The following is a 15497-nucleotide window of genomic DNA, read 5'->3' on the forward strand; positions in this document are numbered from 1 at the left end:
AATCTCAACATATTCGCAGAAAACGGCATTTTATATTTTTGTAAATTGCTTAATAACCACGTTCAATACACCTATTGAAGTTAGTACCATTGGATGCTTCTTGAAAAGAGTTCCAAGATTGCATTAGAAATTACGGTACGAGTATCACACTTTACATAGTCGAATCTGGCAAAATAGGTCAAATCAAGTTCAAAAAGTTTGAAATTGAACAAATCAAGATAAAAAATGTAGCGAAAATTGAATTTTTTGGCTGCTGGCAATATGCCTTTCTCCTGAAGCCATCAATGCTTTTGAAGCGACCATGATGAGAATAGCTAAGAAAAAGGTAATATAGCTTAAAGTGGATAATCTCACTTATTTCTGATGCATAACGCTATATATATATGTGGTAGGTATTATTAAGATAAGTTGCTCATCCAAATGCCAGTTTTTTTAATACGAAATGCAAACGGATTACTATACACATTGACATTGATGCGATGGCCTCAACATTGATTGCACTACTGCATACAATAATATAGAACAATGAGATAGAGCTACCTGACTAGCATCAAGCTATCAACAAGTGAGAGACTCGACGTCATACTCGCCAATTCTTCGGCTGCAGGATAATGTATGACACTCACTGGACATTCTCAAGATTAGCCGGTTATAGGCTCATGTATCCCCAATCTTTCCCGGTAACATCAATTGTCGTCTTGATTGAATCTAAGCGCTCATATTCAGTACCCAGTGTCCCCCTTCTTCATATCGGTTTGAAATGGAGATGAGAAATACATTTGTACATGATTAATCATCAAACGCCTCAATATCACACAGCCATTGATTTACGAATGTGCTCGTATTCACATGGGGAAAATGGTTAGCGTAATCGCCAAAATACCTCATACTACATAAATATGCATAAACTAGTCATATATTCAGCAATAACAAGATACTATCCATGAAAATCTTAAAACCACATTGTTTAAGCCTGTTGCTTAACAACAGATAATGATTTGGTAGCCTCAGCAGCAGCAGTAGCCTCATTGCTCTTTACTACTTGGTCCTTGACATGTTGCAAAAGGGCCTTGAAATCTTTACCCTTGTTGTCATGTGGATACGGGATATCTTTAGGAATTTCCAAACCCAAAAATGGACAAAGTGTTTCCCATCCCTGACCCAATTCCATAATCAACAAGTTTTCGGGCTTGACAATGGCCTTGACATGTTCAGTATGCTTATGGAATTTAGCAATCAGCTCCTCTTTTCTGCCCTTTACATCATCACCGCCTAATTCACCATCTCTGACTACCACACGAGCCATTTTGCGTGCCCTGAGAATTTGCTTTGGCCAGGTTTCATCTACAGCGGGCCATTCATGAATCGTGTTGCACACTGAATGATGCCACTTTTCAGGGTCTCTGACAGTAAGGATAACCTTGGCGTTGGGATTTAACGCATACAGTTTATCAAAGAAAGCAGTAGATGGCCAATCGACAGCAGCATCATAACCTTGATAAGCGCGGGTCCAGTCAACAGGAGCTTCGGGGTGCTTATAGGCTTCTTCGAAAATTTCAGGCACTTGCGTCGGATCCATGAGCACATTTTCCATGTGATGAGTAGTAAATCTAAACAGTCGATATTGAGCATATACACAAGGCAAAACATGAGCATAGCTACTTACTGTAAGTAATTCAATGCATTCCTTAAGCTCTTGGTACCAGTTCTACCAAAGCCAGCGCCTAATACCTTTAGAAAATTGGTGTCTTGAGGCTGATGTTTTTGAATGTCTTGAGTGGAGAGCATGCTGTGAAATAGGAATGAAAAGAAAGACAAACGAACAAGAACATAAAGTGAGGCATCTATTTATACACAAAAGATGCGGAATAGGGACGATATGCTTATGTGTCGCTGACAATTATGCAACATGACATGTCACTGCATGATTTAGCATCATCATTTGTAAGGTATCGAATAAAAAAGATGGATATTTATGTGTTTGCGTGTGTGTGTATATATATAGGGATAAAGTTTCGACTGGCTATTGTATAACTGCTGCTACAAGATCATGTAAGTTTCTAGGCTCAATAATGGATTGGTTTTGTTTTAAAGGATATTGCACTTTTTATCCTTTTTGTTCTTCTTGTTCTTCTGCGATCCATCTTGGAATCCTTCGCGAGCATGTCGAATTAAACGAACAACAGAGTAGAATGATCTCTCAACATTGACACATGTCTTTGCTGATGTCTCGACGAAATCGCAGTTGAGCGTGCGAGCTTTTATCGCTCCCTCCTCTCTGGTAACCTCTCTGTCTGTAACTTTATCGCATTTGTTTCCCACAAGAATAAGCGGTACTTTGGTGAGATCCTTGACTCGAAATATTTGATCTCTGAATTTATTGACTCGGTCGTATGTTGAGCGAGATGTGATGGAGTAGACAATAAGAAATCCCTCGCCGTCTCGAATCCACTGGTCACGCAATGCTGTGTATTCCTCTTTGATGATGATGATGATGATTAGGTTCTGGCTGCGCTCACACACACACACATTGAGTTTTACCTTGACCAGCTGTATCTAAAACCTCGAGCACGCATGGATAGTCGTCAATGACCACCTGTTTACGATACGAATCTTCGATGGTTGGATCATAGGTCTATATTTGATTAAGAATCTTAACTAGTGTTTTGATTGGCTGCATTGAATATCATTGTACCTCTAAAATAGAATGAATAGAAGAATTAGATCAGCATTTGCTACTCACAATGTATGCACATACCAACAAAGTGGTTCAAACATAGCTATTCATGAATGCAGTAATATAAATAAATGCTCTGTTTTTATCTGTTTATATTAATATATCGTTACCTGAATCGTCAGTGCTGTCTATCAAGGGTAAAAGAAATCTGATTTAGTTCCTGGATTTTAGTCTGCGAAAAGAAAAAAAATTACTTTTCCAACGCCACCATCCCCAAGCACTACAATCTTGAAGAGCATCATTTTGTCGGTGTGTGTGATTAGTATAAAGAAAGGAGGGGTTGTTAAGTAGAAAAGAGGAGAGCCAGAAGCAAGCGAGCAAAGATGAGATGCGCCTTATATTGGTATACACAGGCAAAGAGGAACGGGGTAAAAGAGAGAGGGAGAGAGAAAGAGAAAAAGTGAGATTATAATACAATACTCTAGGAACAGCTATAGGCAGTTTAGCAATTTGTGTGTAAAATGCTACATGGAAATCTTTATTGTATGACTATAGTATGTAGAACGCCTGTTTTCGTCTGTCTTCAATTTTTGATATATAACCCTCTATCGCTCTTGTTCATCACAGCATAGCGTCCACCTGGATCAGGATATTCTAATCCCAATGTATAGCTCTCGTTTTTCAAGATATCACTAGTATGGAGATCATCTGCAAGCGAACACAGAGAAAAAGCGTGGGGATGTGAGTTACATGTTCAAAGGGCCGTGCACTATTATATATCTGATTTTTTTCATGAATACCTTCTTCTGGTGTTTTATGTGGCTGGAAACTGCCGTCGTAAACTTGACTTGAGACCACTGCTCGCCATTCAATCCAGTTCTTTCTTGCAAGCGTCTCTTGGTTTGGTTAAATGGCTCGTCCTATTTAAACAAGTTGAATATATATAACTTGCAAATCAGCAGACCTCATTTAAACTTTTAATCTGTATTACCTTAATTATAAGAAATTTGAAGGGAATAGAATGTGTTTGTGTCAAGGTCTTTTCATAATGGTACACTGTGATATAGAATTCCTCTTGACTAATATTGCATTCCTCTTTTGGGGTTATCTAATGGAAGATTGTATTACTATTCAGCATTTCTCTCTCTCTCATACAAACTTACCTCCGCATACACATTATCAGCATCTGATCTCAGCCAATGGCTCACAGTGCATAGCTTGCCAACGACCTCTGCGATCAATCCATCTTTCACTTTGAATTCACGTACCTTTTTACGAGGGCTGATGAGATGGCACATTTCAGAAACAAGGGCATTTTTGGAAAGTAGGAGTACTTTTGTTTGTGGCTGATTGAATGTGTTGCAAACATTGATTCGATACATCTTCTTGCCTCGAGCATCAGCTAAGCTCATAGGGAGTACATCGTAATACAGAGTCCACTTTATCTTCTTCAGGTAGAGTACGTCTTTTTCATTCTCGTATGAATTATAGTTTGGGCACATTTGTAAAGCATCTCGTAATTCCCAGCCGCGACAAATGCCTTTCAACAGAGGATTTGCATAGTCAGTCGAGTACAGTAGCTGTATGTGATCAGAATCTTGCTGCAGATGACGAGCCACCGCGATAGTCGCTTCTGAAATAGGCATGTTGATGTTCAAGGCCAATTTGAATGGTATGTCGTATGCTTGATGATATACAGAGCCGCTTCTCATAAAGTAAACATTGACTTCTGCGAGTAGCATCTGATAGTAGGAGATTTCATCAGGGCATTTACCAGCTCTAAACAGATCTTGAGCTCTATTCAAATCAGGAAACGTGGATCGACGGTTATAGACATGTGTTATAACTTACCCCCAATGCGTCAGATGTCTTTGGAAGCATATAATGCTACCATTGATGAAATTGCTATCTCGACACGAAGAAGAGTGGGCCAGTTCATTCAGTTCGTACATGTCATTTTCTTTCCAGTATTGCAACTATAATTTAGTCCAGGTGATACAAGATAATCATCATTTATATAGATATTCACCTGGTACATGTCTAATTGCACTCCTCGTTCCAGCCCAACCATACCACTCAAATTTTTTTCAATCGTGTGGAGAAGAGTACCTTCAGATACATGCAGTTTTCCAACGCCCCTAAGAGAAACATCAGTTTGTGCACGCAAACAAACCCTAACTTCAATACCTCAATGTTTGTGTCACCGGGTCATAGTATTTGGCAAACAAAAGAATATCATTGGGATCGGTGGGAGCTTCTTGGATGGGCCAATGTTCTATATAAAGTCGTGTACATGAAGAGTCTTCTTTACTACAGAGTTCTTGCAAAGCTTCTATGTTATGAGTACATTTGCAATCCGTGTGTAAGAGTGTTAACTTACGATAACTATCGTAATACTCTCTTGGCACCAAGTGGACGGGTCTAAATACACCTTTTGCGGTTTGGAATTGACAAGCAATAATATACACTCTTGTGTCATTCATGTTTCTATTGCTCGCTGCTGTGTATTGCTGTAAAAAGTCGCCAACTGACATGTTGCGAAGCAGTCGGGTGTCCTGGTATTGAACATCTTCGTTTTGGGCTAGAGGATCAGTAAAACCAACGCCTCTGTTCATCAAGAACCCATCATCGGTAACAACATAGACTGTCATGTACAAGTGCTGGCTTACTCTCTGTTTTTTAATCGCCTCCGCCATCTTCTTTTCCTTTGCAATGCGCTCTAGTAAATGATGAGGAATGTCGTCTATGGTAACTGGTGCAAGGACTTGATCTTGACTGGAATCCCGGATATAGACAAGCATATAAGCATTGGTTTCCCTCTTGACCTTGGACGTGCTTTCATGTGCAGATTGCCCTCCAAAGTTCGCCTCAAATACTTCATCCAAGGTTGCTGGAGTGACTCTCTCGTCATTGAACTCGAACCTAAATTTGATATGATTCTTGTTAGCCATGGCTGCTGTATGTTGCTGTGTTGTCCTTATTTGAAGTCCTACAATTGATCTTCCTTGGTTGGTCTCACAAATGCAAAGTAATGGCCGCTAGTTATGCTTCCCGAATGCACCAACACACTAATAGATGAGATCAAGAGATTTTAATAGGCGGACCATTATTTTATCGACATGCGCTTACCTGTGCAGTACATATCTAAAAGAAGAAATTTGCTGCGACCCAGATTGCTCTTTTTTTTAGAGATGTGGTATGGTTGCAAATCAATTTCGGCAGGAAACTCATAGCGATCATTGACCTCCAAACATGAATATTAATCCTAAACGCACAAACCCAGGCACACAAATCTTGACTTACCTTGACCATAGCATTTTTGTTCATGTCGTAATCGAATCTCTTCCGTTGTATCTGCAATACAGGTGGAAATGCCTCAAATATCACACCCTTTTTTGCATCCTGTAAGCCTTGTCCTTCTGCCATGTATTTGTTCTCTTTCTCCAATATTTCCTCTCGAATATATTCCTCAAACGACTCTTTTAAATTTCGACATCCCTTGACGTTTAGCTGAATATCGTAGAATTCCTCGCTTCTTGAGGATTCACAATCCACATTCATGCATCTAATGTAGCTCTTTGTCTTTCCCATGAAAATATCCTTGATAGTGCCTTCAGCTAGTGCATTCAACATGTCTCTTTCAATATGCTCTTGTGACAGTCGACTGAATTCTTGGTCATGCTGCATAAATGATTCATGCGAATCCCATCCAAATGATTGTTATCTCGGCTGTTGCTATTTCGCATAGATGAGGGCCCATGCATTCCATCACGGTCCAGATATACTTACACACTGCGGATTCAGAGAACTGTAGGTTGAAGAATAAGCGTTGCAGTGCTAGCGCCACACTTTTTTGCGGATTGTCATTTTCGGTTGGAATTTGGTACACTGATTTTCGAAAGATGTTTGTAAAAAAGAGCGATTGGAACAATGAGTTCATGTAGCAAGTTGCACCCTGATTGTACAATCCAACATATCCAGTCGTCTTTTTCGAATCATACCTGCAATACAGATGATAAATTGTGATTATCCTAATACACGGCAAATCCATACTTATACTTTGAAGTTATGCCATAGTACGCCTGTAGGATCCTTTAATTGAATGATGCATTCAACCATTAATTTATTATCGACCACATAAGGCTGTTCATGATCAAAAAGGACATGCCATTTTATGAAATCATGGTATTATCCTCAATCTGCTTCATGATGACTGGATCTGTTGTAGAAAACTGATGTACAAAGATTATTAAAAACATCAGCCCCTAATGCCAGAAGTTTTACATACCCTTTGGGAAAAAAACTAGTAGGATCTTGAGGGTCCATGATGCAAAGAGCCACTGCTGCGCAAGCATCTCTTGAGAATGTCTTGTTTTTGCAATCTACATTTTTCAGAAACAATCCAATGCTTTTCTCGATTGCGGTACTCCCTGGGTATAATACGAGCCTCCTGTTTTTTCATAATTGAGTTTGTCAACCCGTATCCGTTACGGTAAGACCAGATCAAAAAATTACCAAGTATAATAATCATCTGTTTTGAATTCAGGTCTCTCAACTCGTCCTTTCTTCAGTGCGGTGAAGTTGTCGACGGGCCAAAAAAACGAATAGGCTCCAATGGTCTCTAGTTGATTGAATTGAGACAGTAATTTTTCAGCAGCTTGTAAATCTAAATGATAGCCCAATTTATAATTTTGACATGCATTAGTTCAACGATTCAAATATAAATAAAGACAAGCGTACCGCCGCCAGACAGACTTAAAGCATTCACTTTTTCGTGAGACGAAGCCATTGTTTGTTAAAATAGAAGTTGATGCAGAACAGGATGAAAAAAAAAGAGAGAGAGGAGAAGAAGAGGACAACTCAAAGTTATTGTGATCCTGGATTCTTATATTATTTTTATATATTTTTCATTTTCAGAGGACGATTGCTTGGAATTTTTCTCAAATGCTATATTGATGCAACACCATTCAGACTGTCAGTGCAATACGTACTGTAGATTGAATTGTATTACATGTTTACTCTGGCTGCATTGATTTTCTTTATCAAAAGAATTAAGAGGATAAACACTCTTCTACACAGCATAAAACTAAATTGATTTTCTTGACAGTTGTACCTTACTTTCTAAGACGTGATTGTTAATCAAGAGGCGCTTTGATAAAGGGTGTCTGATCTATCAAACTCGTAATGATAGGTATTGCTGCTACTGCTGCTCAAAAATAAACAATTTAGATTCTGTTAAATGTTTAGTCACTAAGTTTCCAGGATTGAAGGATATAACTGACAAGCTAAATACAAACAAGAATAAGAAGCGCAGGTTTAAGTATATTACGTAATCATGCATTTTTTGGTATGTAAATATGCTAGCAAAAGACAAAAATGTCAGGGTTGAAGGGTATTCTGACAGTGATTTAGATCTGTAGGATATCATTGACAGGCTAAACGCAAACAAGAATAAGAAGCGCAGGTTTAAACCTAGAGCGCCAGCTACCAGGAACATTAAACAGCGATTAACCTGGATAGCGCACAACATTACACAAACTATATTGGATAAAATCAATGTTCAAATCTAATAGTAATAAAGCACCTTTTTATCCATTCAAATAAAAGGCTATAACATCTTCCTGCACACTCTCTATATCTACGTCCATTTATATCTCGATCAGATCTCAGATTGCATATACTACTTCTATGTATTAGCATCTAACAAAAACATAGAAATGCCTTCTTGGCTCAGTTGGCAGAGCGTCTGCCTAGTAAGCAGAAGGTCAACAGTTCGATTCTGTTAGCAGGCATCTTTTTTTAATTTTTTTGTGAAAATCACATTATTGCGAGACGTTAAGAGCTTATTTTTGTTTACTGTCGTTACTAGTGTCAGGTGTACACAAAGACTATGTGTACCTGACATCGTGATAATGATATAAAATATTGTTACAAGTCGTAACATCCACTTTCTTTTTCTACCACCATATATATAATCATACAATCTGCCTGTCCCTATTATACAAATAAAACACATCACTTATTTTATCGTTCAAATTTCAATCTGGACACAACTCCATCTCAACCCAAAATGCCACATATCAAGCGGGCACGAATTAAAGACCCAGATCAACGCTGCAATGCCATCCGTATCTCGTATCCAAAAAGGACAACATTATATTAAACCTTCCTTTTTAAACCCAAAAAGTACAATTACATAACCAAATCATACGAAAACATACATTGACCCTAGTAAATTAAATAGGAATTCCTCTTTCATCAAAGGACATTAGAACAGAAATATTATAAAACTTTAATTCAATCGTTGTTAACCAGGATATTATCACAGATATAAAGAATAGCAAAATAGTATAAAAAGCATAAATCTCACTATCAATTAATAAAATCATCTTATACTTTACCAATATTTCAACACACATCTTTTATAAAGCTCATTAGCTGTTATATTTACTTTTTTTTTTATATCAAACATCTGTTATTTGTAAGATCCCTTGAGTTCTTTATATATATCATATATTATAATCGATTCATTGTAAACTCTTTTATATACATCTCTGTATTACTTTCTATTCTCTACTTTTACTTCTGTTTATTTGTTTATTCTAGTTGGACAACTATAAACCTGGTGCTCATTTGATAGTTAGATCTGCTTTGGCTAATTTATCACCTCTTTCATATTTTTTTATCAAAACTATATCCACTACTACCGACTCGCCTGTAACAATATACGTATAATAAATCAGTTATAGGTTAAAAGACATCGTTTATTGAGTTTGACAGTTAGCTCTAATACTGTAGGGGGAAAAACTGTCCCGTTCGTTTAAAATTTTGTCTTTTTGCACAAGTTTTTGGTCATTTCTTTGTATACAAAGTCGAAATATATATCGTTTGAATAAGAGAAAGTATTGATATCTATACATAATTATAACTTTTTCAAAAACTAAAATCCAATGATTTTATTGGTTAAAAAATAAATATAGAAAAATGTACATTTTATTATAAAATTGTTAAGCACAAAGAATAAAAGGATTATTATTTGTAGCTTATAAAAAATGTTCAATATTATAAAAACAAGAAAAGACTTATTTGAATAAGATCAGACACAAAAACTAATGATTTATTGATGAAGACAAGAGTTATTCTATTTATACTAAGTTCTGAATGCCAAAGTAGCAATTTATCTTGTACAACGCTTATCACATCTGGTGAACCTCAGTATTTAGATAGCTGAGATGCACTTCAATTATCATAGCTTGTCCATGTTGTTGCACAACACAGACATATCTACCCATCAAGAATACCTTAATCTTTATAGACAGTTGTAGCCCTTCTGGCACAACATTGCCCCCCCAGATTCAGGTACTTCTTGTGGACATTTCGTAATCCCAGATTACAAAACATCATGACAATATAGCACATAAAGCACTTTCCAATAAATAATTACCAAATGACACTGCATCCGAGATCAATCAGTAAAAACCTTGTGTAAAAACCTTTCATAGGACAAAAATGTAAGGAAAAGACTTGATCCCATCATGCTAGTAGCCATTTAAGACCTGTTTGATCTACCACTCTGACCAATTTCGCGAGTAGTAGTAGTTCGCCAGTTAACTGTTTGAGGAGCTAACCTACGTTTACCAGCAGCCTTTGCACCTTCTCTTCGAGCCCAATACAGCTCAATGTGTTTGGCCGAATCAAAGTTTTTCACAGGCTCCCAAGTATCTTCACTAGGATCATCGAACCCTTTCCATTTTACCTTATACTCATAGTTACCAGGAGATCCTCTATGATCAATCACAGCTTGAATTTCGTAATGCTCTGCAGAGAATTCATCAATTGTGATTGGCTGAGGATTCGCAGCGACTTGGTACTTGATATGATGGGTAGGCACATCTCGACTAAGGAGTGCACCCGTCTTGTCAGCCAGCACATAGGAACCTTTATCGGTTATACTATGAATCAAATAAGGTCCTTCATACCGTTCATCTAACTTATTTTGACGATGAACATTTTTAATCATAACTTTACTACCAATAGGATAGGGTTCGGCAATGACCTTATGTTTCTTCGCAAAGTTAGCATGATCAGCATTTTGTGTATCCACAATACGCTTAGAAATAGCCGGGATAAGAACATCTTGTACAAAACGGTATCGTTTGTCAATGAGTCTGTTATCAGCTTTCTCCAAACGTTTGGAATAGTCCACCTTTGAGTAATCAGCCAGACCATTTGGTTGACGATTAAACAAAAGTGTATACGGACGAGATTTATGTAGCCGAGCATACTTGACATTGATGCAGTAATTCACCCACGGAATGAAGTGCTCCCATTGATCCCTCTTACCTTTTAACAACTTGATAGTCGTTAACTTACATATTTTGATAAATGACTCAGAAACCGAGTTACCCAATGGATTGTACCCTAATGACAGGCGATGGTCTATCCCACTGATGTCCATCATAGCACGGACCACCTCATTTATCCATTCCAGGCCTCTGTCTGAAGTCAACTTGATTGGCCATCCAAAAAGTGAGAAAACTTGAAGCATTTCTCTGGCAATTGTCGTAGCCTTCTTGTCTGGAATGCATCTTATCACAGTAAATCTCGTAAAGTAATCAGTAAGGACAAATAGAAAGTTGCTGCCGAAAGAGCTAGTAACACCCATATCACCGAGATCCATGCACCAATGATCCAAAGGTTGGGCTGCATTGACACTACGGAAAGGATGATATCCCTCTCTAGCGATATTGTACCTGTTACACTCGTCACAATCAGCTAATATTCTTTCTATGTCTTTCCGAATGTTCACCCAGTGAAACCCTTCATGATGAATTGCAGTTTCAACATGTTTGATCCCAAAATGTCCAACCAGATGCTGAGCAATGATCATATTGTCTCTTTCATTAGCAGGAGGAGTGATATAGTCAGCAAACCTAAGCGTACGCAATATGAATTCCTTTTGCTTTTGCGAGACAGCTGTGGTGGTGCCATCTTTGATAAGAGTAGCGTTTACCGCAGTGCGTGCATGGTTGCTAAAAGAATTAGATCGTAACGCCTTAGTTGTCTTGACCAAAGTACGTTTCATTGGAGGCGAAGGTGTGACAACCTTGAGTTTGTTTTTGGAACCCTTTTTCTTTCTTTTTACACTTTCACCACCATCAGCATAGTACCTGCCCCCCAGAAGATGTCGTGCTGAAGCATCAGCATCCGAATCTTCGTAAAGTCGAGATAAAGCATCAGGAATTACGTTAAGGACACCGGGCAAATGCACAATATCGAAAGTATAAGAAAAAATGGTCTCCCACCATCCAAGCATGAGTGCATTGGGGACTTCCTGTGTATTCAAGTAGATCAGACTCTTATGGTCCGTATGTAAGGTAAACTCTCGCATATACAGAAAACGATGAAACTTAACCAAGGCATAGCAAATCCCTAGCAATTCCCTTTTCGTAGTACTGTAGTTACGCTCAGAAACAGACAATTTACGAGATACGAGACCTACATATCGAATTTCATCGTTGACCACTTGATATAAAACCGCGCCAAGAGCAGTTAAACTAGCATCAGTAGCCAAGTGAAATCGAATCGAAAAATCAGGAGGTGACAGCACAAGTGCCATCGTAAGTGCATCCTTCAAGTCGGCAATCGCTTTTGTATGAGACTCATTCCAAACATCTGTTAGATCTTTGTACTGTTTCAAGCTATCAAGATCTCGAGTCAGACGAGAATAACATGGAATGGCAGCACGAAAGTACGACATTAAACCCAAGAAAGATGCCAATTGACGACCAGTGGTAATAGCCGGCCAATCTGCAATGTTGGTAAGTTTTCTACCGTCAGGCAGTAATTTACCATTAATAACACTCCATCCCAAGAGATAAATACTACGCTGAGCGAAGACGACTTTCTCAGGATTGAGCACCAAATTAGCATCGGTTAAACGACGAATTACCTCAGCAACCAACGCATAGTGATCTTGTAGGCTCCCATTACTACTGCATAAGATGTCATCTACATAGCAGGAAACCGAGTGATCACCATCAGTAGGAAACGAAGTAGAACCAGAGCTTGTATTCAAATCAGAGAGCAGTGTTTGCAATGTGCGTACAACCACCGATCCGACATGGCGAATTCCATAAGCAGCCTTTTTATGGGTGTATTGGATATTCGTGAAGGGACAAGTAAATGACACTTTATGAGCTTGCTCTGGATCCAAACCAAAGCTAGTAAAGCAAGCATGGATATCGAGACAAGTATGAATCATTTTTGTACCAATGCTCTGATGGATATGAGAGATCAAAGGTAACTGTTGTTTGTCATCCACTTCCAAGATAGCATTCAACTTACGAACGTCACACACCACTCTAGGCTTAGACATTGTGTAATTACCATCAGCGTCCTTTTTCTTTACAACCAACAATGGATGATTGAAACGTGTATGACTAGCAGATCTTTCAACAACACCCTCATCAAGCCATATCTGAATTTGTTTGGCAACAGCATCACGATAAGCTTCAGGCAAAAGATATTGAGCTCGCCAAGCGACAGCACCTGGTTTAGTATCAAGCTTAATAATCGAATCCGGCAGATTACACTGAGTATTCTTCATATCAATGCGCGAATTCTCTTCTAATAACCCCTTTAGTGCAAGTAGAAACGGCTGTCTCTCTTCCTCACTACCAAAAGGATGTGCGTTTGGAGTAATACCATCATCAATAGGGTCTGGTACACGAGGACCTGATTGAAAGCCATGTTGACTCACCAAGCCCGTAAGACCAATGCCAAGCTTGGACAAAATATCCATACCAAGCAATACAGGTACGTTTTCCTCAGAATAGAATGGAAATACTTCAAACAAATGGTTTTTATTTGATTTATTGTAGCTAATGTGCAAACGTACCGCACCTATTCTAGGCACAGTCGTTACTTCATGAGCCATTTGAACAAAGCTCTCATCATCATCATTAGGCTCAAATCCAGCAAGAGAGGTTCCTCCTAAGAATTGAAAGAACTTGTCAGTGACGCACGAAAACGTAGCACCCGTATCCACTAAGCCAAAGCAAATGACATTTTGAACCACAATAGGAACACAAATAGCATTGGTGGTCATAGTAGGTGGAGCACTAAATCTAGCATCGAACTTACATTGCTGAGCAAATATATTTTGTAGCGTATCGTCGTCCACAGACATGCTACTCATCTCTTTTTCAAGAAGAATAGACTGGGCACGATTCACCAGGTCAGTATCCTCAAAGATACCATGAGCTTCACTCATCACAGCATCTTGGTCAACATCAACATTGTCACTACCACCAGAAGAAGGAGCAAGGACAACATCATCCACCGATTGTTCAGCAGAGGAGACAGCAGGGGAAAAAGCACCTTTCTCAGCTAACGCACGATCGACACGAGCAGAGAGAAAAGCAGCTTGGATTGCAGCATCCATCGAATGTTTGCCACCACGTTTCTTAGTCATGGCACGCAAAACTTTTTTACCACCATTGCCCTGATGGGTGTTACCACCACCAGTACGAATAGCAGTGTTGCAGTGATGCATCTGCCCCTTTGGTCGAGGACCGTTACATTTGGAGCAAGTCCCTTCAGCAACATGTTCAGCAAATGTTTTGCCAAAACGATTAGCACTAGAACGTGGAGAGTTGGACGAGGGACCATTGGATCTCGACGAAGAGCTACTTTGCAGAGCGTTTCCACTAGAAGAAGGTGCGTACCGAGACTTCTTTGCTTCGTTCGAAACAGGTATGTCAGCAGCGCGTTTTCTTCCATCAAAAACAGAGCCCAAAGATTCTTGACCCGTCTCAATAGCCATCATATCCATCTTGCGCACGAGAGAGGACACATAATCAATGTCATAAAATGACGATTCTGGTGCCTGACTCATAGCAACCATTAGCAACCTAGCGGTAACCTTGGGGAAAGCGTCAAAAAACACCATCGCTACGACACCCTTATCACTGATGTCAGCTCTATTTCTCAACGTCTTAAACCGCTCTACGAAACCATCAACGGATTCTTCGTTTCCTTTAGTACAACGAAGAAACTCCCTAATTCTTTCGAATCTGAGCTGTTCTTTTGGTGTACCAAAACGACCGATGATAGCTCCCTTCAAGGTAGCCCAAGACACAGTGGAGCCAGATGCTTTCACAAACTCATCAAGCCAATTGCGAAGATCGCCGGGAAGACAAGGAGGAAGCAAACGATACCAGTGTTCGTCAAGATCAAGCGTGCAACTGCTCAACTTATCGGAAAACCGGCGACAACACTCCTCAATGTTGGCAAAAACTTCCTTTTTTTCATCTTTGACACGTCCAAACCATTGGAACAAAGGAAGATCATCAGGTACAGTTGAACTATTAGCCGCACCTTGACTAACCACTGTTACTTGGGAAGGACTCTGGTTAGGTGTGACCATAGAGAGAGCTTTCTCTATAGCCTCCAAGTTAGAGCACTTCTTTGACAGGGTAGCCTTCAAAGCGTCGACCTCTTCGTCCGACTTGTCCCCACTGTTCGCAACTTCAGCGATCAACCCATGAACCTCCTGACGAAGTCGCTCTACAGCTCCTCCGTATGAAAGCTCGCTTCCAACAGCTTGAACATCTGAACTCTTGTTCTGTTCTGCAAGAGACACAGTAGAATCATTCATAGTCATATTTCGGTTTAAATTAGATAGGTAGGTTAAAATCTGGAAGATTCTGATTTACACGATCTTAAAAAATGTTAAGCACAAAGAATAAAAGGATTATTATTTGTAGCTTATAAAAAATGTTCAATATTATAAAAACAAGAAAAGACTTATTTGAAT

General features: G+C 39.1%; 3 protein-coding genes and 1 non-coding gene across 4 annotated transcripts; 1 reads left to right on the plus strand and 3 right to left on the minus strand.

The window, feature by feature from the left end:
* Nucleotides 1-967: 967 nt before the first annotated feature.
* On the minus strand, nt 968-1788 carry ZRT1 (high-affinity Zn(2+) transporter zrt1; the record flags this gene model as incomplete). The annotated part of the gene is made up of 2 exons (XM_064826919.1): nt 968-1610; nt 1667-1788. The coding sequence occupies 2 exons, from the start codon at nt 1786-1788 to the stop codon at nt 968-970; spliced, it is 765 nt and encodes a 254-aa protein (XP_064675976.1).
* Nucleotides 1789-2088: 300 nt separating this feature from the next.
* Nucleotides 2089-6364, minus strand: ATC70_007661 (AMP-binding domain-containing protein; the record flags this gene model as incomplete). The annotated part of the gene is made up of 11 exons (XM_064826920.1): nt 2089-2477; nt 2542-2635; nt 3478-3597; nt 3669-3785; nt 3841-4474; nt 4529-4653; nt 4707-4815; nt 4865-5009; nt 5058-5666; nt 5807-5921; nt 5981-6364. The coding sequence occupies 11 exons, from the start codon at nt 6362-6364 to the stop codon at nt 2089-2091; spliced, it is 2841 nt and encodes a 946-aa protein (XP_064675977.1).
* A 2032-nt stretch (nt 6365-8396) lies between these two features.
* Nucleotides 8397-8469, plus strand: ATC70_007662. The gene has a single exon. It is a non-coding gene; the product is annotated as a tRNA-Thr (tRNA).
* Nucleotides 8470-10226: 1757 nt separating this feature from the next.
* MET13_2 (methylenetetrahydrofolate reductase (NAD(P)H) met13) lies at nt 10227-15344 on the minus strand (the record flags this gene model as incomplete). The annotated part of the gene is made up of 1 exon (XM_064826921.1): nt 10227-15344. One exon carries the CDS (start codon nt 15342-15344, stop codon nt 10227-10229), a length of 5118 nt encoding a protein of 1705 aa, XP_064675978.1.
* Between the last annotated feature and the right edge of the window lie 153 nt (nt 15345-15497).

Source organism: Mucor velutinosus (genome assembly GCF_035048745.1).
Source record: "Mucor velutinosus strain NIH1002 chromosome Unknown tig00001553, whole genome shotgun sequence".
Classification (NCBI taxonomy): Eukaryota; Fungi; Mucoromycota; class Mucoromycetes; order Mucorales; family Mucoraceae; genus Mucor; species Mucor velutinosus.